At 46.8% G+C, this 27,885-nt stretch overlaps 2 protein-coding genes across 4 annotated transcripts in view; one reads left to right on the top strand and one right to left on the bottom strand.

Annotated features, from left to right (window-relative positions):
* SERPIND1 (serpin peptidase inhibitor, clade D (heparin cofactor), member 1) overlaps nucleotides 1-6,597 on the top strand; it is an 11,612-nt gene extending 5,015 nt beyond the window's left edge. For both annotated transcript variants that reach the window (XM_008588037.1, XM_008588036.1), the window contains 3 exons: nucleotides 3,202-3,475; nucleotides 5,425-5,569; nucleotides 6,313-6,597. In XM_008588037.1, the coding sequence (XP_008586259.1) occupies nucleotides 3,202-3,475; nucleotides 5,425-5,569; nucleotides 6,313-6,504 (611 nt within the window). In that variant the 3' untranslated portion in view covers nucleotides 6,505-6,597. The remainder of the gene's footprint in view (nucleotides 1-3,201; nucleotides 3,476-5,424; nucleotides 5,570-6,312) is intronic.
* The window catches only part of PI4KA (phosphatidylinositol 4-kinase, catalytic, alpha), a 131,235-nt gene that overhangs the window by 66,802 nt on the left and 36,548 nt on the right, over nucleotides 1-27,885 (bottom strand). The window contains exons 9-19 of one of the 2 annotated variants that reach the window (XM_008588039.1): nucleotides 26,827-26,892; nucleotides 24,684-24,780; nucleotides 23,137-23,328; nucleotides 22,380-22,480; nucleotides 21,565-21,694; nucleotides 20,475-20,607; nucleotides 18,957-19,052; nucleotides 18,394-18,577; nucleotides 17,654-17,757; nucleotides 14,893-15,061; nucleotides 12,084-12,134 (exon numbers count right to left, since the gene is read on the bottom strand). In XM_008588039.1, the coding sequence (XP_008586261.1) occupies nucleotides 12,084-12,134; nucleotides 14,893-15,061; nucleotides 17,654-17,757; nucleotides 18,394-18,577; nucleotides 18,957-19,052; nucleotides 20,475-20,607; nucleotides 21,565-21,694; nucleotides 22,380-22,480; nucleotides 23,137-23,328; nucleotides 24,684-24,780; nucleotides 26,827-26,892 (1,323 nt within the window). Of the gene's footprint in view, nucleotides 1-11,923; nucleotides 12,053-12,083; nucleotides 12,135-14,892; nucleotides 15,062-17,653; nucleotides 17,758-18,393; nucleotides 18,578-18,956; nucleotides 19,053-20,474; nucleotides 20,608-21,564; nucleotides 21,695-22,379; nucleotides 22,481-23,136; nucleotides 23,329-24,683; nucleotides 24,781-26,826; nucleotides 26,893-27,885 lie in introns of those variants that run through there. The other variant, XM_008588038.1, reaches the window with a different exon arrangement.

Raw genomic sequence — 27,885 nt, 5'->3', positions numbered from 1 at the left:
ATCCCACATACAGACCGGTTCCCGCTCACTGGCTGAGCGAGGCGCGGGAGCAACACCGAGGGTTGCGATCCCGTTGCCGGTCCCCGGTCCGGTACGGGGGCAACACTAAGGGTTGCGGTCCGTTGCCGGACACGTTGCCGGTCCCCGGTCCGGTACGGGGGCAACACTGAGGGTTGCGGTCCGTTGCCGGACATGGAAAAAGACAAAAGACAAAAAAAAAAAAAACACTTTTTAGCATTTGGCCAGCCTGGATTTGAGTTTTTCATTTCCTTTCCCAATTATCAATAAGCAGGAATATGGACAAAAGGCTAAAAAAATGTGTTTGAGAACTGTTCAGCTTGAGTAATTGACATTAACATCCACAACTCTTTTTCATGATTCTTTTGCACTAATGGACAGGTGGCGGAGAGGGTGGAAAAAAACTACTATTTCTCGAGCAACTGTTCTGAGCCAGGCATGAAGGTACTTTTTAAGGTAGCTCCTCTCCTCCCCAGGACTCCCGGAATCCTAGGAATAAAAGGGCATGAATTTGTAAAATCCAGACCTCCCTTTTCAAATGCTCTCACTGGGATCTGACTGGAGGAACCTCTACTTCAGTCTGTAAAGCCAAGAGTGCTGAAAGGAAGACACAAGGAATGTTTCAGCATCAGAAGTAACTGCTGTGACACATAACCACTTTTTCTCTCTGCCACCAAGGACTACCAGGTAGCAGCGAGGGGCAGTCCCTGAGGCCTGGCAGGTGATGCTTCCTGCTGCCAGATGGGCCAAGTAGGGCTGAAGAAGCCAAGACTGCAGGGGTGGTATGGAGTGCTGAGATCTGAGATCTGACTCCCCCTGACTTCCACCCCAAAGCCAGACACAATGCTGGCCCCGTTGTGGGTGGAATCAAAGGTGGAGTTTCTTTTTTTTTTTTTTTTTTAAAAAAAAAGATGACCGGTAAGGGGATCTTAACCCTTGACTTGGTGTTGTCAGCACCACGCTCACCCAGTGAGCAAACCGGCCATCCCTATGTGGGATCCGAACCCTTGGCCTTGGTGTTATCAGCACCGCACTCTCCCGAGTGAGCCACAGGGCCGGCCAAAGGTTGAGTTTCTAACAGGCTTGTAACATACACAGATATAGAAACACACACATGCAATAGATATATGATGAACAGACACATATCCTTTTCATTACTAGTTATAAGAACAAGTTTGGAATTGAGCAAACAGGAGTTTAAGTCCCGGCTTCACCACTTCTCATTCATGTGACTTTGGGCAAGTCTTTCAATGTCTCTGTGATTCAGTTTTCCCGTCTTTATTATGGAAATGATAACACCTACTCAGATGGGGCCACGAGGAGAACCACAAGAGACAGTGATGTGGCACTTAGCCCACTGAGTGGCAAATGGCAAGAGCTCAATGAAGTTGACTGAGGGAAACTGTAGTTATGATGTCAGTATAAGATGATAGGAAGTACGTATGCTATTGCTAGTGACATTTTACTTCTATAAGTAATTAGCCTATGTTTAGGAATGACTTCAGAACAGGCCAGTGGAAGATATTTTGGCAGCACTGAAGCCCTCAGTCCTACCAGTCTGTTGGGCACCCCCAGGTACACCTGAGAGCCTGTGCATTAGCCTAGGCTAGTGTTCAGGGGTAGGCAGAGAAATACAGCAGCAAGCCCTCCCTACTGGCCTCAGAGTGGAAAAATGACAGGCATGGTCAGTTTACAGTCTCCTGAACACAGTAACTCCTGTCACATTGAAGTGCAAAAGTGGCAATTATATATGCTTCCTTTCCCCATCATATTGGAACAGTCACTTAATTAATTAATTTATTTTTTTTTTCCTTTTTGTCTTTTTTCGTGACCGGCAACGGATCACAACCCTCTGTATGTGGGATCCGAACCCTCGGCGGGAGCGCCACCGCGCTTCCCAATCGGCGCACTATAGCAGTGCGCCACCGGGCCGGCCCATCAGTCACTTAATTTAATGCTGGGAATCAGAAGGGATCAAATGCTAGCAGTACTCAATCGTTCATGGATGCTTCTCAAAGAAAAGGAGAGTCTTGAAGTTTAATCTTACATTTCCAGCTCCCAAATCTGTTAATAATTTGATTTTAATTTCAAATGTTATAATCACTTCGTAAAGCACAATAAAGGCAGAGGTCGAGTCTCAGGAAGAAGTCAGAAGGAAAGAGTCCTGGAGACACATGATGGCCCCATCAGAGCTGAGAAGGGCAGTGATTCCCAATAGGGGCAAATATCTGGAGACATGTGTGGTTGTCACAACTTGGGGGAGGGGAAGCTCCATTGGTATCTAAGGGAGAGAGGCCATGGATGCCACTAAATGCCCTACAACGCACACGACAGTCCCCCCACTGCAAAGAATTATCAGCCAAAAGGTCAGTAGCGCTGAGGCTGAGAAATCCTGAGTGAAGCAGACTCAGGGGTAGGCAATGAGATGCAATCACAGGCAGGCAGCAGCTGTCCACTATGGAAACCTCCTCCCAAGACACCTCCTGCTTATCTCATCCTGGCTGCTCTACCCACCAGCTGGAAACCTTGAACAAGTTACTTCACTTCTTTGTGCCTCTGTTTCCTTATCTGTAAAATGGGTATAATAATAAAAAGCACACACCTTATATAGTTGCTATGAGCAGAAAATGAGATAATACAGGAAAGGTGCCTAGAAGAATACCTGGCACATGGAGAACACCAGCTCTCACCTGTGGGTCCCCTGTCATTATTAGTTACTAGAATCTTCAAGCTAAAACAGACATGGACTTACTCCTAGACACACAGTGCTGCACCCAAATTTATACTGCAGATCCTGAGGGCAACCCCACATCACCCACTTGTCCTACTGGTCACTACAGAACCACAGTGTGAGGGGTGAAGGCCATCAAAATCAAGCTGAAAGGAGCACAAAGCTATGCACTTTACAGATGAAGAAGTACAAGCCCAGGCAAGTCAGTGTCTTGCCAGAGTGAAACTACAAATTAGTGCCAGAATCTAATGCAAAATCCATTCCAGTCCATTTAACCTCTCTTGTTAGAAATGCAAATTCTTGACCCAAACCAGACTTCAGGAATCAGAGACTGGGGGGGGGGGCTGCAGTTTGTTTGAATAAATCCAGAGGGATTCACATGTATGCTCCAGGGTGAAGACCACTGCTTTAAAGGAACACTAATAACAGTGCTGTTCCTGTTGACTTTACAGGATCCTGGGTGAATAAATTCCCAGTGGAAATGACACACAACCATAACTTCCGGCTGAACGAACGAGAGGTGGTCAAGGTTTCCATGATGCAGACCAAGGGGAACTTTCTCGCAGCGAATGACCAGGAACTCGACTGTGACGTCCTCCGGCTAGAGTATGTGGGGGGCATCAGCATGTTAATTGTGGTCCCGCACAAGCTGTCTGGGATGAAGACCCTGGAAGCACAGCTGACCCCTCAGGTGGTGGAGAGATGGCAAAAAAGCATGACAAACAGGTACTTCAGGATGTGGGTTTGTTCTTTTGATCCGGAGACTGGGGGTATCCAGGGACACCAGAACTCTGGTTGTTTTAAGAAAAGGGAGAAGTATGTATAGCTACCCAAGAACTGTCATACAGACCACTGTTAATTCAGCCCAAATTTCTTGCTCAGTGAGAGATGATCACGGAGAGATGGCAAAAAAGCATGACAAACAGGTACTTCAGGATGTGGGTTTGTTCTTTTGATCTGGAGACTGGGGGTATCCAGGGACACCAGAACTCTGGTTGTTTTAAGAAAAGGGAGAAGTATGTACAGCTACCCAAGAACTGTCATACAGACCACTGTTAATTCAGCCCAAATTTCTTGCTCAGTGAGAGATGATCAGAGAGCATTTGGAGGGACACATCTGCTCTCCACAGGGCAGTTCCAGAAATTAGGGGCAGGTGACTTAGAGTCAGCTTGGGAACAATCCCAGCTCTGCTACGTATTTGCTTTGTATCTTGAAGCCCCAGCTTCATCAACCCTAAAAGGGGATTCCTTACTTTCCAGAGTCACTGTGAGAAATAAATAGAATATGTGACATTGAGCATTGCTCCCAGTGCCCGGAATCTAGGTGGAGTTCAACAAAGATCAGCTGTCCTCTTTCCCACCCAGAAAATCCTGAGGTCCTCTTAGCCCACTGAGGACCTGTCATTCATGATTTTGCTCTATTATGACTTATTATTCCATAGTTAAAACTGCATGTTTTAAATATTTACTGAGATTATTACTGGATCATGGCAGAAAGAATGGAGAGGCCTTATTTCTGTTTTACTGGATACTGGTTGGGCCCAAATGAAGAAGTGAATCTGGTTTGAGTCTCCTTACAGGGCAAGAATACAAAGAAATGCAACAAAACTGAGGAGTAGGCTCTTGGAGGAAGGTATTTGCCTAGGTAGCCAACCAGTCATCGAGTCCTGTGGATTTTTCCCTAAAAGTGTCTCTTCTGAACCCACCTCCTTCCTAATCTCTCTGCCTGTCCAGGGATGCCTAGCCAGGCTGCCTGTTCCATTACTCAGCCCACTTGTGCACTGGCTATCAGATCAGCATTCCCAAGACCCCAGCTTCTTGCCCCCCCCCATTTGTTTGGCTCCTCCTCTCCTGCCCCACTGCCTCATTCCTCCCCCCACATGCTCCCTCCAGCAAGCCCTGCTCAGAGCTCCCCAAAGGTTTTTGCTCACGTAGTGTCCTGTCCCATTTTCTGAGCCTCAGGCATCCTTCTAGGCCACATGAATACCCCTTGTCTATACCCCCTCCTGAATAGCTCCAGAAGTTAGATCTGTTCTAGTCATTCAGCTATTAACACACCATCTTTACTTTTTCATGGTTTTACTTACGTGAGTCTGGGTTTCCAAAAGGAAAGCAAGCTCTTGGGAAGGGGGACTGTGTCTTACATCTCTTTATCCCCACAAAGTGCCAGACTGGTCCCATGAGCACCACTATTGTTCACCCAGTTAGAGATGGAATGAGTTGAGGCAAGGACTGAGAATGTTCAGCACTATCTGGTATAGATAGAAAATGTTCTTTTTTTAAGAACACTGACCAGATATTCAACTCCTTAATTAACAAAGTAACTGCCTGAAATTGGGGCACCAAATAAGAGAATTATGTTAGATACCTTCTCAAACCATAAACCAGTAAAAGTTCTGCTGCTGACCTTGAAGACAGGAAATGAATCACACAGTACCAAAGAAATGACCACATAACAGTAAACATGCCTCAATTTTAAGTGACTGGAATTACAATGGGATGGTCTTTCCAAAATTCTCAACTGACAGTATCGGTATATAAATTTTAACAATAAAATTGTTGATTCTGTCTAAATGCAACCCAGGAAGGTAGGCTTTAGACATTTAAAGGGAAAAACATGATTATTTTGTAACCTGTGGTTCAGTAAAACTGGGCCCCTTTTCTTCTCCAACTAGAACACGAGAGGTGCTTCTGCCCAAATTCAAGCTGGAGAAGAACTACAATCTGGTGGAGGCCCTGAAGTCGATGGGGATCACAATGCTGTTTGACAAAAATGGCAACATGGCAGGAATCTCGGACCAAAAGATCACCATCGACCTGGTAATTGCTCCCTCATCCACCCCCTGCCCTGGCCCAAGATTCTACCCCAGAATAGCCCCACCTCCACCTGTTCTGACTTCCCAGGTAGGGGGTGTGAGCCTGCTCTCCTGGGTCTGGCTGCTTTGAGCACAGTGCTCAGTTCTGCAGGGGCTGGCCAGGGGAGCAGGGCACTGCCAGATGCTTGGTGGGCAGGCGGTCACAGGGAGCAGTCTTGGTGCAAGCCCCATTACTGCTGACAGCAGAGAGAGGGGAGGCACGTGCTCCAGTCTGAAACAGCTACACCTAGCTGAATCTTAAGACTATTAAATACATACAGAGAAACTGTACTACCCGCGCGTTTAACTTAACAGACCAACAATAGGCACTCAGCAAAAAAGAGAGGGCATGAGTCCAGTGATGAAGCAGGCCCAGGCCCCACGCTTCTCATGGGAGTGCACCCCCAGCATAAGGAGGAGACGGGGGCTGGAGCAGCTGCCTTGGCCTCTCAGACTGTGGGCACTGCTGGGAGGGATGTGATTCCAGAGTTTACATGTAAGTATGTATATACAACATGGCCTCTGAGCATAATTACCACACTTGACAGGTGATGAGATATTTTCAAGGGTAATTTTGGCCAGCTATGATTTCTGCCTTATATGTGCTCTTTGGACCCTTTCCCTGAATGAGATGACTCTGCTAGATACTCTATCCCTCTGAACGCCGACCTGTGGAATCTGACATCTTTCCTTTCCAATTTGAAACAGTTCAAGCACCAAGGCACCATCACAGTGAATGAAGAGGGCACCCAGGCTGCTGCCGTGACCACGGTCGGGTTCATGCCGCTGTCCACCCAAGTCCGCTTCACCGTCGACCGTCCCTTTCTGTTCCTGGTCTACGAGCACCGCACCAGCTGCCTGCTCTTCATGGGGAGGGTGGCCAACCCCCTCAGTTCTTAAAGATAGAGGTCTGGGCATCTGATGTGCTTTGGGGCCACACTATAATTCTGTTTTCATTCCAACAATGAGAATAGAGATGTTTTGGTATCATTACTTCCAGGGTTTATGCTACCAATCTGAATCCAAGGCCCATACAAGAGAAGAAATTTACCAATGAGAAGCTGGTTGGCATCAACTCTGCACAGTAAACAGTGCCATAAGTTCTTAGAAGTTAATGTAACTGCAGCGTGCCAGCTGTAACTCTGAGGGTCTCAGTCACAGACAGACTGTCCTACCTCCCACCCCCTCCCAGCAAACCTACACAGTGCACCCAGGTACCTCCTTTCCTTGGCAGCCCCCACCTTTGATCATCTGGCTGTATTACTCAAAGCTGTTCTCAACCTGGGCCCCCACTCTGAACATGGAACACAGAAATTTGATTAATTTATCACCTGTCCCAAGGAGGGTGCACAACTAGCTCCATTTCCAATGCCCAGGGTAGAAATGACCTCGAGTGATACCCTGGCTGTTAGGGCTTAATTCTCTCAAGGCCCAAATCCATGCTAAATATCATCTGGCCCTCTTACTGCAGCCTTACTACCGCCCAGAGGACAGTGTGTACACATGGCCATGTCTTCCACCCTAGAGATAAATAAATGTAACCACTTATACTGTGTATCTAACACAAATCTATTTTTTGAAGCTCAAATAACTCAGAAAGGCCTATCAAGAGTTGACATCCCCAGGAATGATAAAGGTTGACAGAAAGTTGAGTGTTACACAGTGACTAAAGCTCTACAGCAGGGTGCGTTTTCAGCAGCAGGATGAGGCATGGGTTGCTGAGTCTCAGGTGCGGTCTGCATGGAATGCCTGAAATGTAGTGCTCTAAGTATCACACGAGCCTGAGGTTCCCAAAATCTTTACACGCAGTGCACACTTTAGCTTTCCTCTCTCAGATGTGGTCCTATAGTGGGCTGGCTTGATAAAGCAAGCAACATCTGAAGAACATGTTTCTGGATCCTTCACTACCTGTGTGAGACAGCCAGAATACAAAGAGGCTGCTCAGAGTGCCAGCTTGCTGGTGCTCCTTCAGTGGGGGGACAAACAAGCCATGGGAATGGCAGTCACAAGCTCTGTGCAGGTGGGTTGACTGATTGTAACCCCACAGTCTGGCAGGGGAGGCTTTATCTTCCCCACTTTGTAGGTGAGGAAGACAAGGGTTGGAAGAGTTCCGAAACCTGCCCGAGATGCCACTGCAGTAAGTAGTGGGGCTGAGTTCAAGTGCAGGTTGGTCTGTCTACAGGGTGACACAGGGAGCCTCGTCATAGTACCGTGAGCAGCAAAAGGGGAGCACCAAGTGCAGGCTACTGCATGGGTGTGCTGCAGGTTAGCTCACTGATCCTCATACTAACCCTAGGAGGCTGGCACTGCCATCGCCTCCTTTTCACGGCAGAGAAGCAATGAAAGCTCACAGGAGGGAAGTGATCTGCCCAGGCCTGGATCCAAACCCAGGCAGGTGAGCCCTGGAGCCCTGCTCCTCCCCACTAACAGTCTTCACCTGCTCCATGCCTACCTTCCTGCACTGGGCTGGGCCTCCAGTACCCCACTGAGAACCTACAGTGAAGGCTGAGGCCAAATCTCCCTGTCACACGCTCCTGGCGACACCTGCTGCTGCTGCTGCTGACCCACACTCCCTTGGGGCTTCTCCAACATGCCCCAACACTGTTTCTTTTCTAGTGCTCATCCTGTATTTCTCGTCTTGCTGCTGGTTCCTCTTGCTCCTCCCATTTTCCCAACGTAGTTATCTAAAAAAAACCTCTTTTTTTTTTTTTTGTCTTTTGTCTTTTTCCGTGTCTGGCAACGGATCGCAACCCTCAGTGTTGCCCCCGTACCGGACCGGGGACCGGCAACGGGATCGCAACCCTCGGTGTTGCTCCCGCGCCTCGCTCAACCAGCGAGCGGGAACTGGTCCGCATGTGGGATCCGAACCCTCGGGCGGGAGCGCCGCCGTGCTTCCCAAGCGGCGCCCTATCCAGCGCGCCACTGGGCCGGCCCTAAAAAAAACCTCTTTTTTTTTTTTTTTTGTCTTTTGTCTTTTTCCGTGTCTGGCAACGGATCGCAACCCTCAGTGTTGCCCCCGTACCGGACCGGGGACCGGCAACGGGATCGCAACCCTCGGTGTTGCTCCCGCGCCTCGCTCAACCAGCGAGCGGGAACTGGTCCGCATGTGGGATCCGAACCCTCGGGCGGGAGCGCCGCCGTGCTTCCCAAGCGGCGCACTATCCAGCGCGCCACTGGGCCGGCCCTAAAAAAAACCTCTTTTGCCGTTTGCCACGTCTGTCCCCTTCCCGGAAAGGTGATATTCTCACTTTCAATAACAAGGCCCTACCTCAGCTACAGCCAGTCCAGGCTCCTCCGTGCCCCTGCACAGGCCAGAAGCCCTGCAGTCTCCACACTTTTCGTTCATGTATATACATCCAGAGTCCCTCAGGTTCCCTCTCACAAAAACTAGCCCACCCATTTCTCAAGGCAGTAGAGTGTTAATTCAGAGCACAGACTCTGAGCCAGGATGCCTTGGTTTGAATCCTGGCTCCGATATCTAGAAGCTGTGGGACTTTGAGGCAAATTCTGTGCATCAGTGTCCTCATCTGTAAAGTGAGGATAATATCAGCACCTACCTTGCAGGGTTGTTTTGAACGTTAAATGACTTTATGTCTGGAAGTGTTTAGATCAGTGCTTGGTGTTTAGCAATAGCTAGGTAAGGGTTTCTTGTTAATCTCTTAATCTGAGAGAGTATCAAGCCCAGGGGTTCCTAACTGGGGGGCCCTGAAGGGATTTCTCCCATTTAACTTCTGAAGATTAAATGCAAATCCTTGAGAATATATGCATTCCCATGGAAATGGAGTGCACAGCTTTCAAAAGGGTCCATGACCTAAAAAAATGTTAACCCACAAACTAACAAAATAAAAATTAAAAAAATTTTAAGAAGTGTTAACCCACAAACCTCATTTTACAGGTACTGAGAGAATGAGTAACCAGTCCAAGGCAACAAAAGCTACAAGTGACATAGGTAAACCAGCTCTCAGTGAAGCACAGGAATGTTTTTCAAGTGGGAGGCACATCTTATTAAATCACTACTTTATGACAGTGGAGTGACGAGGGCTCTAAGCATTAGGTAACTTTCAAAATGCTTAACTAATGGGCTAGATACCAATAGAAGCAATTTAATCAATTTCTGGAGAAATATTCACAAAATTGCAGGACAAAGAACACCAAACCTAAGCAGGAAGGATCCTCAGAGATCACATGGGCCAGCCTCCCAGCAATCCCCCCACCCCAGGTTCCCAAGGTCACTAAGAAGTGAACTGCTGCATTAGGACCTGGGCTTCCTGCCCCAAATCCACTGGTATCTCCACTCAACAAAGAAATTCAAGACATTGTGTCATCAAAAGTCCAAGATAGAGTATATATTTCTCTTAAAAAAGAAAAAGTGCAAAGAAAAGAAAAAACTCTTTGGGAATTAGTTTCTCCCAGAAGGTCCAAGGGGTAACCACAAAGTAAATGCAAGAACCCATGATCTCTGTGTTCTCTGTTGAGTAATAAAAGCAAATATTTGTTTCCTTCCCCATAATATAACCATTAACTTTTGTTAAAAATACAATACTTATTCTATTCATGTAAAAGGCTGGTAGGGGAGCATTTAAGTGAGTATGTCCTAAGCTATCACTGATAACAGTTATGCCTACACTGACACCCCCCACATCCCTCCACCCCCACAGCATGGAGAAACTCAGATTCTCTCGCAGGGTCCTATACACAGCACCAGGAATCCAATCTTGGCCCCTGTGACCCTAAAACCTGTGTGCTCCCAACCAACTTCACTGGTCATTGCTCCCCAGAAGTGTAAAGTACCCCAAATAGATTTCTTCAATGCATTTATTAGATTTTAAATGATAATCACCAAAAATGTTTGAAAGCTCACAGGAATACAGGTCATAGAATTCTGGGTGTCCACAGATCCCAGAATTCACTGAATTGAGGGTCATCCCAAGCATCCTCCCTATCTGCCTAAAACCTGCCCTTCTATGGAGTCTGCTGCAGGGCCTGTCTCCCCTCCAAAAGGCCGAGAGTGCTAGTGCCTCAGACTATGTGTCCCTCTTACCTTTCCTTCTAGGCCAAACAAAAGGCACTTCTAAAACACAATTGTACACTAGCCAACATTACCTATAAGGTAGAAAAACTAATGTTTTAAAAAATTAACCAATGGGGGTGTCAATTAAAAAATACCGTGTGGTAGAATGAGTCCTGGCAATCCTCAAATTTCCAAAGGGTTGTGGGAGAACAGCTGATCTCAGGTATGAAGGTAGCAAGGTCCTCAGGGGAGTGTGCAAAGCCACACGGTAGGCAGCTAAGGTTCATCATGCTGCAGACCCAGCCTTTTGTCCACTCAAGCATACTCAGGAAGATGACCTGTCCTAATGCAGACCCCACTCCCCCTCCTGAATCAGCCACTTACTGGGGGAGGGACAGGAGAGAAAAGGATAGTGTACAGGCAGAAGGAAGACAACCTGGAAGTGGAATATTCCACAAAATGTAATACATAACATTTTACTATTAAAGATAAAAAACAGTAAACCAGTCAGTTACTATTTTTCATCCCCCTCGGCCATCTAAAATTGGACCCTCTAAAAGTCTCCAGGTTCAGAATGATGATGAACACCCAGACTGGTGAGAGCACAGGAACTGCATTAGTGAGTTCAGAAGAGGTACTTCTCTGTGCCCTTGACTCCACCTGCTTGCCTGAACTCCACGTCCCTAGGTTCCCCAGCAGCTCTGCTGTCAGTTTGACCCCTCCGGAGCAACGTGAAGACACATGTAAGTGCTCAAGACTCAAACCACTGGGAGGGGTGAGGTGGGAAGGCACTGGAAGGCAGACTCAAAGGATGTACTAGAAGGTGGGGTAAGGGAAAGGTAGAGAATAGGAGATAGAAACAAGTACTAGAACGTGAGGGCCCTGGGCTAGGACTAGCAGCTGGGAATAATTAAGAAAGGGAAAACCTACTTCCACAAAGGTCATTTGGGAAGAAGTGGACACAGGCTGAGATAGAACAAGATGAAAACTGGCTCTGCAGCAGGAGGCAGGATGTGTGCCCCGTGCCAACAGCGCCCCCCAGAGGAGACTGAGGGCTGCAGCTCCAAGGGCTGAGCACCAACAAGAGGCCTCACAAGAAGGGGCTAGGGAAGGGATGCCAGCTCAGCATTAGTCAGCGGCACCAGGGCAGGGTGGGACACGGAAGACGACAGCAGAGTCAGACTAAGGACCAGGGAGCCATGCAAGAAGGGAACCAGAGCGAGTTCCCTGGCCAGCTGGCTGAGGAGGCTTGGGCAGCGCACGGAGAAAGGGAGTGAAGCAGTGAGGTCACATCCGGCACACACCTACCTGCAGAAGAGCAGGTGGAGGCTGACACAGCCACATCTACAGAAGCACCGGTGACCTCCAAACTGCACATTTCTGAGGAATTTGCTGTGCATCACAAGGCGACACTCTAAACATGAGCACAGTATCTGGAGTTTTAAACCATTCAATTACGACTACTCACCACAGCTATTACAGGAATGAGTACTCCCAAGTTCCCTGCACTGCTAGAAGCCTAGAAAAGAACGGAATTGATGTCATTGACAAGCATGTGTTCCTTTTATAAGAAAAAAAAAAAAGATGACATAGCGTTATATAAAACTGGAATTTCTTAATCAAAAGTAAATGATAAGATACACACACACGCAGATATAAAGATACTCATCTAGCATAATTTTATAGCAAAAAAATGGAAACAACTTAAATGTCCAACATAAATCAAGATTACACAAATGTTACATAAATTATGGCACTCCTGCATAAATATGACATAGCTATTAAAAAGAACTTTCTGAAAAACATTTAGTCACCTCAGAAAGCACCCACAGCAAATGTTAAATGAAAAAAAAAATCAGGATTTAAGAGTATGCTACGATTCAATCCCAATTAGGTAAAATAAATACATATGCATAAAAAATCTAGAAGAAAATCTGTCAAAATGCTAACAATGATTATATCTGAGTAGAGGGATTATGGGTACTTTTTCCTTTATTATTTATAATTTCTGTATAAAACAACAAACATATTCATTCCAAATTAGGGAAAATTTGGGGGTTAACAATAGCTAAATAAAAGGTAGGTTCCCTGGCTAGACACACAAAAGTAGCGAAACTACGGCACATGCTGGAAGCACGTTGATTTATATTCTATATTTACAACAAGGACAGCGGTTGTGGCACTGAGCACCCATGGTGGCTAGGCACTGTTCTAAGTGCTTCACACACATTAACTTCTAGTGAGAAGATTCACAGAGGCCAAGGCCACACAGCTGCTCAGAACCAGCGGGGACAGAATGCCAAGCTGTTTCCCCTAGGCTGGAGCCAACGAACGGTGGCCCAGCCTGCCCCACTCTGGGAAATCAATGGCCTCAGGGCTGCACAATACAAGGAACAACCCACCTGCCTTAGTTTAATTTATAATCACAGCTCCCTGTCCTTGACAGGGTGGTATGTTTGCCACCCTCCCCCCATCCCCGGCTCCTCCAGGTCCCCTTATTCTGGAAGGTCCTATATATTGGGGAAAGTGCAGCAATTGCTCAGTAAACACTTGTTTATTCACTGCTTGGCTGGTAAACAGGAACTACTCTGCAAAGAATGGAATTCACAGCTTCATACCCGGTGGATAGAAAAGGGGATCCCTATGGTGCTTTCCAGGGCATAACCCCTATCCTGTGAACAAAGCATGAAATCCCCAGAGTCTTGAGGCTTTCTAAAGGCATGGTGACAGCAGGCAGAGGGGAGCAGCACCCTTTGGGGCACTGAGAATCAATTCCCAGGGGAGAAAAGGCTCCTGGAACACCCCTCAGACAGGCTGCAGCCCCCCTCCATCCTCAGCACTCCCCTCTCATCCCGATCCTAAGGCCCCTCTGGAAAAACATATACTCATTCCAAGTTAGGGAAATTTTGGGGGTTGTTTAACAATAACTAAATAACAGGTAGTGGCTGGATGCACAAAAGTGGCTAAACTACAGCACACACTGATTAGTTGAAATTCTGGAAGCACATAGTTAAGCCTTCTCTCTTGGGTATCAGGATGGTCCTAGCTGTGCACCACCCTGGGAAACTTGAGAAATTAGTAACCCAGATCTCTGTTGGACGGCCCAGCAGAGCAAAACTAAATTAGGGCCAAGCGCCTTAGGATCTCTCTTTGCACGAGCTACTCCTTCCTGGCCAAGACTTCACACAGAGGGCTCCTTCCTACACTTGTCAACTCAGATGTCACCTCCTCAGAGATGCCTTCTCTTCTTTTTTTTTTTTTTTTGGCAGCTGCTGGTACAGGGATCAGAACCTTTGACCTTGGTGTTATAACACCATGCTCTAAACAACTGAGTTAACTGGCCAGCCCAAGAAAGTGCTTCTTGACCAGCCCAATCTAAAGTATCCCTCATCACAGTGTCCTGTTTTTTTTTCCCTCCCACTAAGCCCCACAGGCATAGGGACCTTGTCTGTCTCATTCACTCACCTAGGACAAAGGCTGATAAACTGGGGCCCATGGGCCCAACCACTACCCGTTCCTCTTAGGCCACCACAGCAGGGGTGAGTAGGCGCAGCAGAGACTATATGGCCTGCAGAGCCTAAAATATCTACAGTCTGGCCTTTTACTGAAAAAGTGGGCTTTCCTCTGACTTAGCACAGCACCTGGTACATAGTAGATGAACAATAACTGTCTGGGGAAGGGGAGGGAGAGGAAACAACAAAGGAGAACGAAAGTAGAGACTTGGCAGAAGGACTGTACTACATGACTCATCGAAGGGGAAATGGTGGGGTAAGAGGCCTAACCTGCCTCAAAGCGCCCCCCTACCCCCCACCCTGTCTATCTGGGAACTCAAGATATGACATTTTGTCTGTTCCCATGGACAGATCTCCCTTGGGTGGCTTAAGATTAGGTCAAATCTGGCCCTTCTCATCTTATCACTGTGTTCTGATGATGCCATGCCCTTTAAGTCCTCTTAGGCCCAGCCTCCACCCTCTGGCTTCATGATGGACGAGAGAACGGAGAGGAGGTCTGGGAGGAAACCCACACTAGGCTGCTGTCATGTTATCCCCCTGGGCTGGGGGAGGCAGTTGCCATGAGCCAGATGCAATCTGGTGAGGAAGCCGCCCTCTCATTTGACCCCTGCCAGCTTCCCTGAGAAAGAAACCCACCCCCTTCTTTCTTGTATTCTACCAGACACATATATATCACTTAAAGAAATGCCATATTTCAACCAAGATGGTGTCTCCAGATTCAGCCCTGGCCAGCAGGGACAACTACGTAGCCATCCTCCTTCCTACCTTCAGGGCAGGCCCCTTCTCACTGGCCCTCTCGCTGGCTCGCTTCCCCTCCAGCCCCAGCTGCACAAACAACTCCAGCAGGTTCATGAGCAGCTCGTCCACAAGGTGGTCGTCTTGGATGTTGGCCGCGATGTTGGCCAAGGCATTAATCACTGCCAGGGAGCAGTGCCTGAGGGGGAAGGAGTGAAATAACTGCCACCACTAGGCCCTTGACCTTGTCCGGGTGTGAGGCAAGGTGACATGGGCCGGGCCCAGCCTCCCTCACCACACTCTTCTCAGGGTCTGTGAACAAAAGAACTCTCAAGAGGTCATGAACATGTTATTTTGTGAAAAACACCCCAAAAGAAAGTCAACTGCTGCAGAAATGATGTGGTTCTCTCTCCTGAAGTGCAGTAAGGGTCTCCAGGGGACTGTTTGCTGCACACTGGGAACCTGTGAAGGTGTCAGGACACTTCATTCTGAATGGCTGAAAATGTAAGTACTCACAGCCAGGCATTTCTCATCAGGCCCTGCTTTTCCCCTCAAATCAGACAGCTCAAATTCATCATTTACCACACATAATAAAACTTCTGCCTGATGATCAGCTTCCCTCCAACATTCCTTCCACCCCGAAGCTGATGTTAGCATTAGCTCACATCAAACACTCAGGAAATGCTCAAGGATCCTGGGACAAACTGCCTCAGGATGGTGGTTGGCCCCATGTAAACTCCAGATGTGAAGTTGACATTGCCCCTCAGCCAGACGCTATGAACCAGAGAAGCTGGCCAGGCTTCTGTGGCCCTGGAGGCAGCCAGGCTCTGCCACTTCCATGCTGCATGACATGGGTGAGTCACTTAAGTCTTTGAGTTTTGGTTTCTTCCTAAGTAAAACCAGAATAATAATTTCCTTCATAGGGTTGCAGGAGTTAAACACCATATGAAGCACTGAGCACACTATCAGGCCTCGAGAAATCATGGAGCAAATTGTAGCCATGACAAAAGGCACTCTCTTCACAGTTAGGCAAATACCTGGTAGGTCAAGTCCAACAAAGGACAATAAATGCTTCCACTGGTAAGGAAAAGGACAATTCATTTTTGGTGGCAGTAATTTGAGCCAGAAGCAGAAGAACTGGTAGGATGGAGAACAATAGGTACTGCACACAGCAGGGGTCAAGAGATGAAGTAATGGCCTCCTTACAGAAAGACAGACATGAGGGTCAGAAGGAAACCGGTAGGAGTACAGACAGGGAGGGGGAGGAGCCCAGGGGCAAAGAGGTGCAGCAGGCACTTTAGGAGCAGTGGAGCAAAGTGGAGCAAGAGGTGTTTTGGTCTGTGTGTCAATTCCATTGCAGAGGCCAGGACAGATGGAAGGAAGGAGAGGTGAGCCTGGCACAGTCCCCAATCCAGGCCTCAGGCTGTTCTAGCAGCCTGGTCTCATGATAGCGGCAGCAAGAAGGCAATGAAGTAATAATGATGCCCAGAGCTCACACTGATAGGGAGCTTTCACGTACACAATCTCATTTACCCACACAACTGGAGACAGATGCTCATTTGACAGGCGAGGAAACTGAGGCACGAAGAGGTTCAGCATTTTCTGAGGTCATGCAGCCACACAGTGTGTCTCCCCCGCCACACTCCTGCCCACTAAACTGACTTGGAGCAAATCTCCAAGGCCTGGACTTAACGGTCAGAAGGGAGGAGCCCAGTGACCAAGAACAGTAACACCAATAAAGGGGCCCCCTTCTTCCCTCCCCTACCTCCTGTCCTCTTCTACCTTCACTTCCCCCGTGTCTCTCTCTTCCACTGATCTGACAAACTCTTGTGAGATCCTCCAAACACGGATAAACATGTCTCTGTCCGCAAGGCATTTCCAGGTAAGGGCAAGGAATAGACAGGAAGCATCTCTCAGTCTGTCAGGGAAAACTGGCTAGACTTTGCACAAATAGCAAATGCTCAAGGATATAAAATAAAAATACCTATTCGCTTGGACACTCCAAATCCCACTTTTTAAAATCTAACCTAAGGAAAGGATCAAAGATGCTTACAGATATGTAGATATGTAGCTATTATGGTGCTCACTGTAGTACTCACTAGCAAGAAAACTGGAAAACTAACTAACATCCAAGCTAGGGACTGGTAAGATTGATCTCGGTACTGCTATACAATGAGACAATATGCAGCCAATACAGGCAATGTGCAGAGGAATGTTTATTGCAGAGTTGATGTGATGCCCCATAAAAAAGCAGGTCGGGCCAGCCCATGGCTCACTTGGGAGAGCGTGGTGCTGACAACACCAAGTCAAGGGTTAAGATTCCCTTACCTGGGCCGGCCCTGTGGTTCACTCGGGAGAGTGCGGTGCTGATAACACCAAGGCCACGGGTTCGGATCCCACATAGGGATGGCCGGTTCGCTCACTGGGCGAGGGTGGTGCTGACAACACCAAGTCAAGGGTTAGGATCCCCTTACTGGTCATCTTTTTTAAAAAAAAAAAGATTCCCTTACCGGTCATCTTTTAAAAAAATTTTTTTAAAAAAAGCAGGTTACCCTGGTGTGCAGCTTTGGTCCCTTCAGAAAAGGGGAGAGGGGCCGGATCATGTGCACTGAGATGCCCAGTAGTCAGCTCCAGGTGGCAGCCATATATGTTTTTATTTCCCCCCATTGTATGTGCATTGATTTGTAGCATATACTGTTTTTGTAAGAAGGGTTTATTTAAGAGACAAATTCCCAAACCTCACATTTCCAAAGGGAGTTAAATACTGTCATGACAATGAAGGTCCAGTTACCTGTAGCCATGGTCCTTGTAATCTTTGGTGGCTGAGTACACAACAGAGCTGGCCTTCACGCTGATCTGCTGGAAGAGATTCCACACTTCCTGATAGATATATTGCTGAAAGAGAGTAAAGGGCACAGTTACTATGCCATGATTCTTTCATGCTTGAAACCCTTCCTCAAAATATGGTGGATCTTGGGCCGGCCCTGTGGCGCACTCGGGAGAGTGCGGCGCTGGGAGCGCAGCGACGCTTCCCGCCGCGGGTTCGGATCCTATATAGGGATGACCGGTGCGCTCACAGTGCTCACTGGCTGAGTGCGGTGCAGCCGGTCTCAAAAAGGACAAAAAATAAAAAATGGTGGATCTTTAGCCACCAGCAGAAACACAAATCTCCAAAGAAAAAGTTCTTTTTCCCAGAGGGAAAGTTCTGGAATCATGGACCCTATTGGCCCAAAAGACCATCACAGGCATCCATTTCTAAAGCTTTAAGCAAACCTCAAATTAAAAGCTAAAAGGGAAGTAGCTTCAATTCAAATCCTATTTTATGTCATTTACATTGACAAGAAATTAGTTTAAACCCCTTTTTTCCCAGCACGCACAAGAACAATTACACTATTCTCACTATTGAGTGTTAACACAGTTGTGAGCATTTAGCTCACCTGCAAGGTAAACATAATCTGTATTTTTACATTCCTCATAGTCACAGGATTGGTGGGTTTTATAGCCAGGGCTCACGGGAGAGGCCTTCCTTACATTTCCAGTGATAACCAGGCAGCCCAACTGGTCAATGATGAGCACATCAAGCGGGGAGGGTGGCTGGCAGAATTTCTGCTGCAGGATCTGCAGAATTGGCTCCATGACCTTTGGGGTGTCCCTCAGGGCCACTGCAATGTGTCCCAAGGCTCGGATTGTGTGGTCGGGAATCAAGTGAGCGTCCCTATAGGAGGGAAGAACAGAAGTACCCTAGGGACAGTGTGCTGGCACGCAGTAGTGAGACAAAACACAGAGGCTACAATCTAGACCCCAATTTCATCACAGGCTTGATGAAACATTCATCTGAAAATGACAGCCCAGGATCTTTAATCACCAGAAGAAACACAAAGCCCCAGGTGCAAACTAGGTTGGAGGACAAAGTTCATTCTCTACTCCCACTTAGTGACCCAGATATACATTACCAGGTAGCCCTCAACTTAAATCTTGTGAGAAACCCAATGCATGCCTACACTCTGAGACGAGGAAAGAGGTGTAAATATGCACAACACCAGGTGCTTCCCAGCCTGCTGAGAACAGGCTTTCCCTGAAGGATGGGGACGTACTTGTCACTCTCCTGGGAGATGTAGAGCCGGTTGGAGAGGCTGGCCAGGAAGGCCTCCACGATCACCGGGTCCACTGTCAAGCCAGCCTTCAGGCACCTGAGCAGAGAGGAAACCCACGCGGCATCAGGTATCAAAACAACACGATGGGTTTGCTGTCTGTCATTTTTCCTTTTTCAGGTCTACAAAGTTTAAAGAACTGCTCTGAGTTTTTCCCCCCAGAAATCTGTATGAGAGTCTTTACACAGAACGAACTCAAAGAACTGCTACAGAGTTTTCCCATTTACTACATATGTTAACTGGAAACAATAAGTTTATTATTTTGCCCAGAACAGTGTCCTTAGGAATATCATACTCACCTAATTCCAATTTTTTTTTTTTTTTTTTAAAGATGACCGGTAAGGGGATCGTAACCCTTGACTTGGTGTTGTCAGCACCAGGCTCAGGCAGTGAGCCAACCGGCCATCATGACCGGTAAGGGGATCGTAACCCTTGACTTGGTGTTGTCAGCACCACGCTCAGGCAGTGAGCCAACCGGCCATCACTATATGGGATCCGAACCCGTGGCCTTGGTGTTATCAACACCGCACTCTACCGAGTGAGCCACAGGCCAGCCCACACCTAATTCCAATTTTAAACTTCTACTGTTCCTTAACAAAAGTCAAAATAACTGATTCAAAAGACAAATGGGCCCAGAGTTGAGTATTATAATATATATCAAGGCTTTAACAGTAAAGAGAAATGCTTATCTTATAGAAAAAAGGGGAAATTTTAAAAGCCCCTAAGAACATCAAATTTTATAATGTTCCTCTCATGCTCCACATCTGTCTGGCTCCTGTGTCAGAGAACAATGTGAGGCAGGAAGAGAAGGGCCAACTTACTGTCTCGACTTGGCTTCTGACAGTGAGGAGCCAGAATCCAGAGAGGGAGAGACATTTTCATAGAAATCAGAGTGTATCTGATTCTCTAGTTGAGAAAGCAAGAGTTCACAGAGCAGGAGTCTGGGCACCAAGGGATACTCAATCATACAAAACAAAACAAAACAAAAAAACCCCCCTCTCATTTCTATTAAATATTGCACAGGAAAAAAAGATAAAGAAAACATAACAATGTTTTGTTACTTTAGATGGTGGGCTAATGAGTAATTCTTCTCTTCCTATTTTCCATACATTACACATTTTCTCTATTAAGCATTTTTAATTATGTTTATGATCAGGAAAAAAAAGGAAAGAAGCTTTATTTTTTAAAAATCATGTAATGGGGGGTTGGCCAGGTAGCTCAGTTGGTTAGAGTGCAGTGTTATAACACCAAGGTCAAGGGTTTGGATCTCTATACCAGACAGCTGCAAAAAAACAAAAAAGTAATAATAATGTAATAATCCCTCTTTTTAGATCAAGTGTAGGTTTAGAATAATCAGAAATAAGCTTTAAAAATTTATAAATATCTCTTGTTTCATAAGCTTCCATCTGAAACACTTTTTCTTCCTCCACAGGTCCCGCCTCCCCTTAGCCCAGCTCCCACCTGCAGATGTTGTCGATGGCGATGTCCCGGAGCTGCTCGTACATGGAAGGCTGACTCTTCTTGCCTGACATGACATTCACAGTTGACTCGGAATGCTCATTGGTTACACTGATTTTTATATCACTGCCAGCAACTAAATGTAAAAATGCAAATATGTATCTGGTTAAGCCTCTCACTTTCCATTCCCTTCTCTGTAATTCAAAAACCAAGATGATTTGCTGATCCTTTTCAGTTTATAAAAACAATCAGTCTAAAAACAGCTGACCGGGCTGGCCCGTGGCTCACTTGGGAGAGTGTGGTGCTAATAACACCATGGCCATGGGTTCAGATCCCTATATAGGGATGGCCGGTTTAACTTACTGGGTGAGTGTGGTGCTGACAACACCAAATCAAGAGTTAAGATCCCCTTACCAGTCATCTTTTTAAAAAATAAATAAATAAATAAATAAATAAAAATAAAAACAGCTGACCAAACACTTCAGAAACAAGTCTGAGACCAATAGAAAGGGTGAAAGGAACATGTTTAAATCAAAAGTAAGAATGTTTAGGTTACAAAGTGATAAATATGTAAATCCAGCAATTTCACAATAAATCATTCAAAAGTACTGATGAGCACCCAAAGGAACACAGCTCTGACTGCGAATGAGGTCTGGCCCTGTCCTTGGGGTTATCTAGTTAATGTGCACAGAGCAGGTATGGGTGGGGGCCTTAGGGCCTGGGAGTTTCAGGGCCTGGGACTTTCCCTCCCTGCTATGAGCTGAGGAAAGTCTTTCAACTGCCCTGAGTTTGGGTTTCTTCATCGGAAGGGAGAAAATTACCCACCTTCTCAGGACTGTGGGTAGGATGAGTGGATACTATATTAGCCTCTAGCATGAAGCCGGTTTTTAATTAATGTTACTTATTTTTAGGTGACCAGACTTGCTCTGAGTGAGTGGATGTGTAGGAAAAGACGGAAAGAAAGGCATGGAGGAGGAATGAACCCACGTGCAGTCACGAAACCTGTGTGGGGTTCCCACACTCAGCAACACAGCTTATAGGGCACACGGGAACTGGATGCTCGAGACAAGGCCTCACTACAGTCGTCTATTACCTGTGTGGTACTGACTGTGGTACTTATAGAGCTTCACCAGCACTGGGGATGGGATGACCAAGAAGTCTCGCAAAGACGGCGTCACCGAGTGTACCACCACCGGGAACCTCTCGCACAGGCGGCCCAAACCCTGCAACACACCACTGACCCGTCACATTGCCTGGGGAGGGACCATCTGAGCAGGTCCTGAGCAGGGAGATGTTCAACCCTTCAGAAACCCAAGCTTGACTGAAAACTTCCAAGGTCAAAGCTCTCAGAGGCCACCTGCCCATAAGGCAAAAAGACAAGGAAGAGGGATGGTGTTGACCCTCCTCTGCCTAAGGAGGATATATATTGTTAAAGTATGCTCATTTCCTTTGGAAGGTAATTAAGGGAGAGAGGGTACAAAATATGATTTTTAAACAATGGCAGGTATGGAGTCACTGGATTTGCAACAAAATAAGAGTCTCAGAAGAGAACAGCTAAGCGCTGTGGCTGTCAAGAGACATTCTCTTGTATGGTCCCATGGCACAGGCCCACAGCCAATCACCTGCTGGTCTTGGGCACAGCCCAGCAGACACAGGCAGCCTCATGACAGAGGACAGGAGGTGAGCTCTGCCTGGATAACACCTGCAGAAACTCTTGGCCTGCTGTAGGTGGCAGCCCATGCTCAGTGATGAGGTGTGTCCACAGCAGGCTCTAGTTAAAAGTTCCTAAAGACAAGAGCACACACTGTATTGTCTCTGCTGCTGGTGTACCACCACAGCCTGAATGATATGACAAGAGGGATGTTCTGAAGATGGGGTTTGAGTGTGTCAAATATCAGTGAGACTGACCTGCAGACAGCAGATAAGCAAGGGCAAATGAGCAATGATGACTTTGCTGGATGTCTTAGACTGCAGCTTCTCAGATAACTTGATGCAAAGATTTTCTGCACCTTAATTCAAAATCAGAGGAAGGGACAAATGATTGGCAAAGTCCAATATTTATAAAACACTTGTTCACTGATTAATCACATAATTTAATTAAACCTCAGAGACATACTTTTTGCAGAGTTAATACTGAGAGAAATCATTTGGAGGCAGATGTCTTCACTCAAATCTCACCTTTGCTCCTTTTCTGATATTATAAAAACACCATCCTGCACCATGTGTGACTACTGCCTAGCCTCTGCTGGCCCCTTGGTCCCCGCAGTGTTCCTTCCCATAAGAATGCTTCCCTTTCTACTCCTCCCCATAGACAGATACCTCACGCTTCAGCAGTGGGGTCCCACGTCTCCATGCAAAGCCTAAAGAACCAGCAAGAAGCAGTGGAGAAAACACACAGACCCTGTGGCTTTGGGCTTCCCACTCTCCCAGATCCAGGGTCCTCCACTGTAGGACAGGATATCAGACATCCGGGGAGCGGTGGGAGTTAATATTAAGCTCTGCATACGCCCAGAGGTGGCCACTCTTAATGTGACTGTCTGCGATGGTAACAGCCAAGTGTTATAGAAGTTGTTTTGGGGAACTCGTGGGAAGAAAGGTTCTGAGGCGTGTCCACAGCTCCCATAGTCTGGCTGTCTGTGAGGCCAGGCGGGCAGCTAGGGCTCACCCTGCTCATCCTTCACAGCCCACACCATTAGGTCCACACAGGCAGCATTTGCCTGGCAGCGCAGTTTGAGGGGGCTCAGCTCATTGTGGATGCGGTCCGCATCGTGCAGGATCTTCTGGAGCTCCCCTTGGCTCGTGTTGAACTGCTCCAGCACAAAATCATGGATCTCCTTCACAAAGGAGGTCGGGAGGTCTGTGGGAAAGAGGGTGGACATCACAGCTGGGAACAAAACAGCACCAGAACACAGACAGCAGCTGTCAATGGCTATGGTCTTTCCCTCTTTAACAAAAACCCCAGAAGGGTAGCATTTGCTGCTGGCTACTATGGTTCCAAGACCACCCACTGGGAAGAAGTTGTATAGGCTGTGCACAGCTGTCCTCTACATGCATAGTACCTGGCAATCAGAGGAAATGATCATTTCCCAGGGAAGTCAGAGGCATGCTTTTTTTTTAAGCAGTTGATATACTAAAACCTCAATATAGGAAACATATAAATTGAGATTTATCATCACTGGAACTGGTTCCATTGACAACAGGAAATACTTCAGTGATATTTAAAAAAAAAATTGTCAGTTATCAGATAAGGGCAAAAACTGGATGCAGCCCAAAGGAAGGAATTCCCTGATCTTCGGAGCACCCAGAGTTCACAGACTTTTCAAAATCTCATCCTTGGGCCCTGGAAATTTTAGGAGAACCACTGTGACATACACGGTCAGACCAGCCGACGAAGTCAGTAGCATACAGCACAGGTGGAAAGGGAGGACTCAGGGGCTCCCGGAGGTCAGGCCAGACCATCCCTGATGTCCCTTCTTAGAGAACACAAACTTTTGCTGGGGCCCCAACATACTCAGCTTCCCAGGAGCTCCCGGAATCAGATTTGAATAATGATAAACTAAATTACAGTACATCTACATGACAGAATATTATGTGGTCATCAAAACATATTTATGAAGAACATTCAATAGCATGAGGGAAGAGCGCAGGAAAAATATTTTTTAAAATGTATAAAATAGAGACTGGAAGGAAATGCTAAATTTATGTGTGTGCATGCTAAACTACTGAGATATTATCTCTGAGCTAAAAGATTATGAGTGTCTCATTTTCTTATTTTTTTTTAATTTCTAAAATGTCTAAGGCTGGCCAGTTAGCTCACTTGGTTAGAGTACCGTGCTGATAACACCACAATCAAAGGCTTGAACCCTTGTACCAGCCAGCTATTAAAAATAATAATAATCATAATAATAATCAATAAATAATAAAAGTGTAAAGTGGACATGCAAAACTGTATGTGTGATTGGCACAATATAACATGTACATGTCAGAAAAACACCTTAGGAAAGAAACCCACCAAAAAAGCTGCCATTGATGGTACTAGGGTTGCAGGATCACAAACAGATTTTTTATTTGCTTTTCCCCCTAAATTTTAGTCATGTGACCATGTTGCTCATAGTGTTTTTTAAGTGGCCCCAGCAGAAAGTAAGCACCAGCCTGTGGCAGCGGCCCAGGAGCCAGTCTCATCACACTCACACGTGTGCGCACAGTCCTCACCCTTCATGTAGTACAGAGTGTCACGAAGCATCTTGAACATGGTCAGGTAGAGGGGATCACTGAAGGTCGTGTAGTAGAGATCAGCACTGGGGCTGGCCTGTGGGGAGGCAGAGGTGATTGTTGTGGGATTCAGGGAGCAAGTGATTAAATATATGGTCAGGTAGAGGGGATCACTGAAGGTCGTGTAGTAGAGATCAGCACTGGGGCTGGCCTGCGGGGAGGCAGAGGTGATTGTTGTGGGATTCAGGGAGCAAGTGATTAAATATTATCATGTGTCTGGCACACAATAATTGCAATAGCAATTATTGTAGTGATTATGGATACTGATTAATATTATAGTAATTACGGATAAATGATTAATATATTACAGTAACTCCAGGTCAGAATTTTAAGCATCATATCTTTTTGAGCCATGAAACCATTTATTCAAATAGATGTTTGTACTAAAATCCAAATTACAAAACAGAAATACCAGACACTACTCTGGTTCAACAGGGAGGAGGGTCCCGGAGTCCCACATTCTCAGCCTTCTCCTTCCCCCAGTAAGACAAGCCCTGAAGGGGATCCCCACAGAACCCCAGCTTTTCCCTCAGGACCCAGACTGATCCTTTCCATTAGAGGTAGAGCGCAGGTCCAACAAGTCTCTAGGTGTCTGACTGCCCAGCCCAGCTCTCAGCCCTGGTCCTCCTTGTCTGCCCTTGGTCACTCATGACCACACACTGATGACAGAAACCAAGAGTCCTCTGAGACTGCAACTCGGTTGACAGTAAGAGAGTGAGAGATCTAAAGCTCTGGATGATGGGCAGGATAACAATTTGCAAAAGGATTGAAGACAAGGGAGGAAATGCCAGACCGCAACCTGGAAAATTATAGGACCTGTGTTCCTCAGCCAAGAACCAACCCAGAACAAAGCACGCCCCACACATACATCTAACACTTGAAACAGCTCACTAGCAGTGCATGCAGGGCAGGAAGAGACATGGCCTGCAGCACAGGAAGGTCCCTGGTAGTTCCCTCCCCACTTCATACCTGAGCTCCAGTGGTATCAGGCCTGTGTGACTTAGAATTAGGTGACGGAAAGAACACCAGGCTTAAACAAGGAATCTGAGTTCGGCACATGCCTGTGCAATAATCAGCCTGGCAAATGGCAATCTCTCTGGATCCTAACAATCAAAAGGGGCCTGACCCAATTGTTCCCTGAGATTTTGAGACCTCCCAGCACCAACAGGTAACGATTTTGTAAACAATGCTGTGGACCTTGGTTCTAAAATACATTAAAGACAAAAGTTCCCTTGGTACAAACCCTTTATACTTAAAAGCCAAGGCTTGCGTGTGCCTAGAGAGTGCAGCTCTGAGCCCAGAGAAGCAGCTTTGGAAATACCAAAGAAGCAAAGAAGATAAAAGATTCAGACAGACCCAGGCTGGACTCCCAGCTCCCACAGTGACTGAGTGACATGGGCATGTTAGTTAGTCCCCTTCGACCTCTAGTTTCCATCTGTGAAACAGAGACACTGACTGCTGGTTAGAGGCACTGTAAGGTGATGCGCAAGGGATCTTCAAAAAGTTTGCGGAAATATCTGTATTATCTTTTAATTCCATTTCTCCAGGAATTTTTTGAAGTACCCTCATATTTAAAAGAGCCTGACAGGGGCTGGCCAGTTTGCTCAGTTGGTAAGAGTGCAGTGTTGTAACATCAAGGTTAAGAGTTCAGATCCATGTATCAGCCAGCCACCAAAAACTAATCTAATAATAAATAAGTAAATAAAAGAGCCTGGAAAAGCACAGGGCACAGAGCAAGCACTCAGTGGCAGGTGTGTTGTTGTTATGCAGGACTAGGGAAGTTAAGCTGAAAACTCACTGCCAAATCCCTCTCACTCGGGCCGAGCCCGTGGCACACTCGGGAGAGTGCGGCGCTGGGAGTGCAGCAGTGCTCCCGCCGCGGGTTCGGATCCTATATAGGGATGACCGGTGCGCTCACAGCGCTCACTGGCTGAGTGCGGTGCGGCTGGTCTCAAAAAAAGGACAAAAAAACAAAACAAACAAATCCCTCTCACTCTAGCCCCCACATGAACTCTTCCTTCCTTCTCCCTGCAGATGCTTAAATCAGGCTGATCTCGTGGTAATGCCCTCAAAAGGGCCATACCTCTGTCACGCTGGCTACAACTGCATCCAAGGATTTGAGAACAGGCTCCTCAACGATCTTCTTCGCCTATCAGGAAAACAAAACCTCAGAAAGCATCTGACACAGTGAAAGAGACAGGAATGCTAGCTCCTTCTACCAAAGAATAAATCAAGTTGACAGATAAAACCAATAACAAACTTGTGGAAAAAATGTGATGGAAATAAAAGGCCAACAATAAATACATTATGGCTATAAATCAAACTATATGCACAAAATACTCTTAATTCTGCCATCATTTGAAACCTCTCTTCTTACCCTAGATAGGAATGACATAAAAAAAAAGAAAAAGAACAAATTCCCTCAAACTTGCTGGCATTAGGTTTCCATCTCCAGGATGTCAAAGTGTTCTGACTCCACGCATTGCTGACATTTCACCCATTCACAGTTAAGAAGCACAGCTGTGCGACATTCTTCCACAATCCCCTCCCAGATGTCAAGGACACCCTCACAGCCAGTCCTCAGGTGCTGATGGCTCCTCCCTCTTCCCCAGTGCCTGGTGCACTGGCTTTTCCAAAGATGCCCAGGTATTCAAATGGGAACACACATTTTAAAATTCTAACAGAAGCGATTATTGTCATCTGTTCTTTGTAAAGCATTAGTACAGAAATAAACTGTTCTGTAATTGCAGAACCAGTCAATAAAACTGCCCTGTCCCCGCAACTGTAGTACTTGACAAGGTCACTTTCAAAATATATAGATAATGATAAACAACATACCAGGAGAAGAAATGAAAAACAACATAAAAGAAAACCTAGACTTGAAAACTTAAGGGCCGACCCGGTGGCACACTTGGTAGAGTGCGGCGCTTGGGAGTGCGGTGGCGCTCCCGCCGAGGGTTCGGATCCCATATAGAGACCGGTCCGCTCACTGGTTGAGCGCAGTGCGGGCGCGACACCGAGGGTTGCGATCCCGTTGCCAGTTGCGATCCCGTTGCCGGTCGCGGTACGGGCGCGACACTGAGGGTTGCGATCCCGTTGCCGGTCGCGGTACGGGCGCGACACTGAGGGTTGCGATCCCGTT

Source organism: Galeopterus variegatus, unplaced genomic scaffold (genome assembly GCF_000696425.1).
Source record: "Galeopterus variegatus unplaced genomic scaffold, G_variegatus-3.0.2 Scaffold4643, whole genome shotgun sequence".
Taxonomy (NCBI): Eukaryota; Metazoa; Chordata; class Mammalia; order Dermoptera; family Cynocephalidae; genus Galeopterus; species Galeopterus variegatus.
This window is presented reverse-complemented; position numbering and strand designations above follow the sequence as displayed.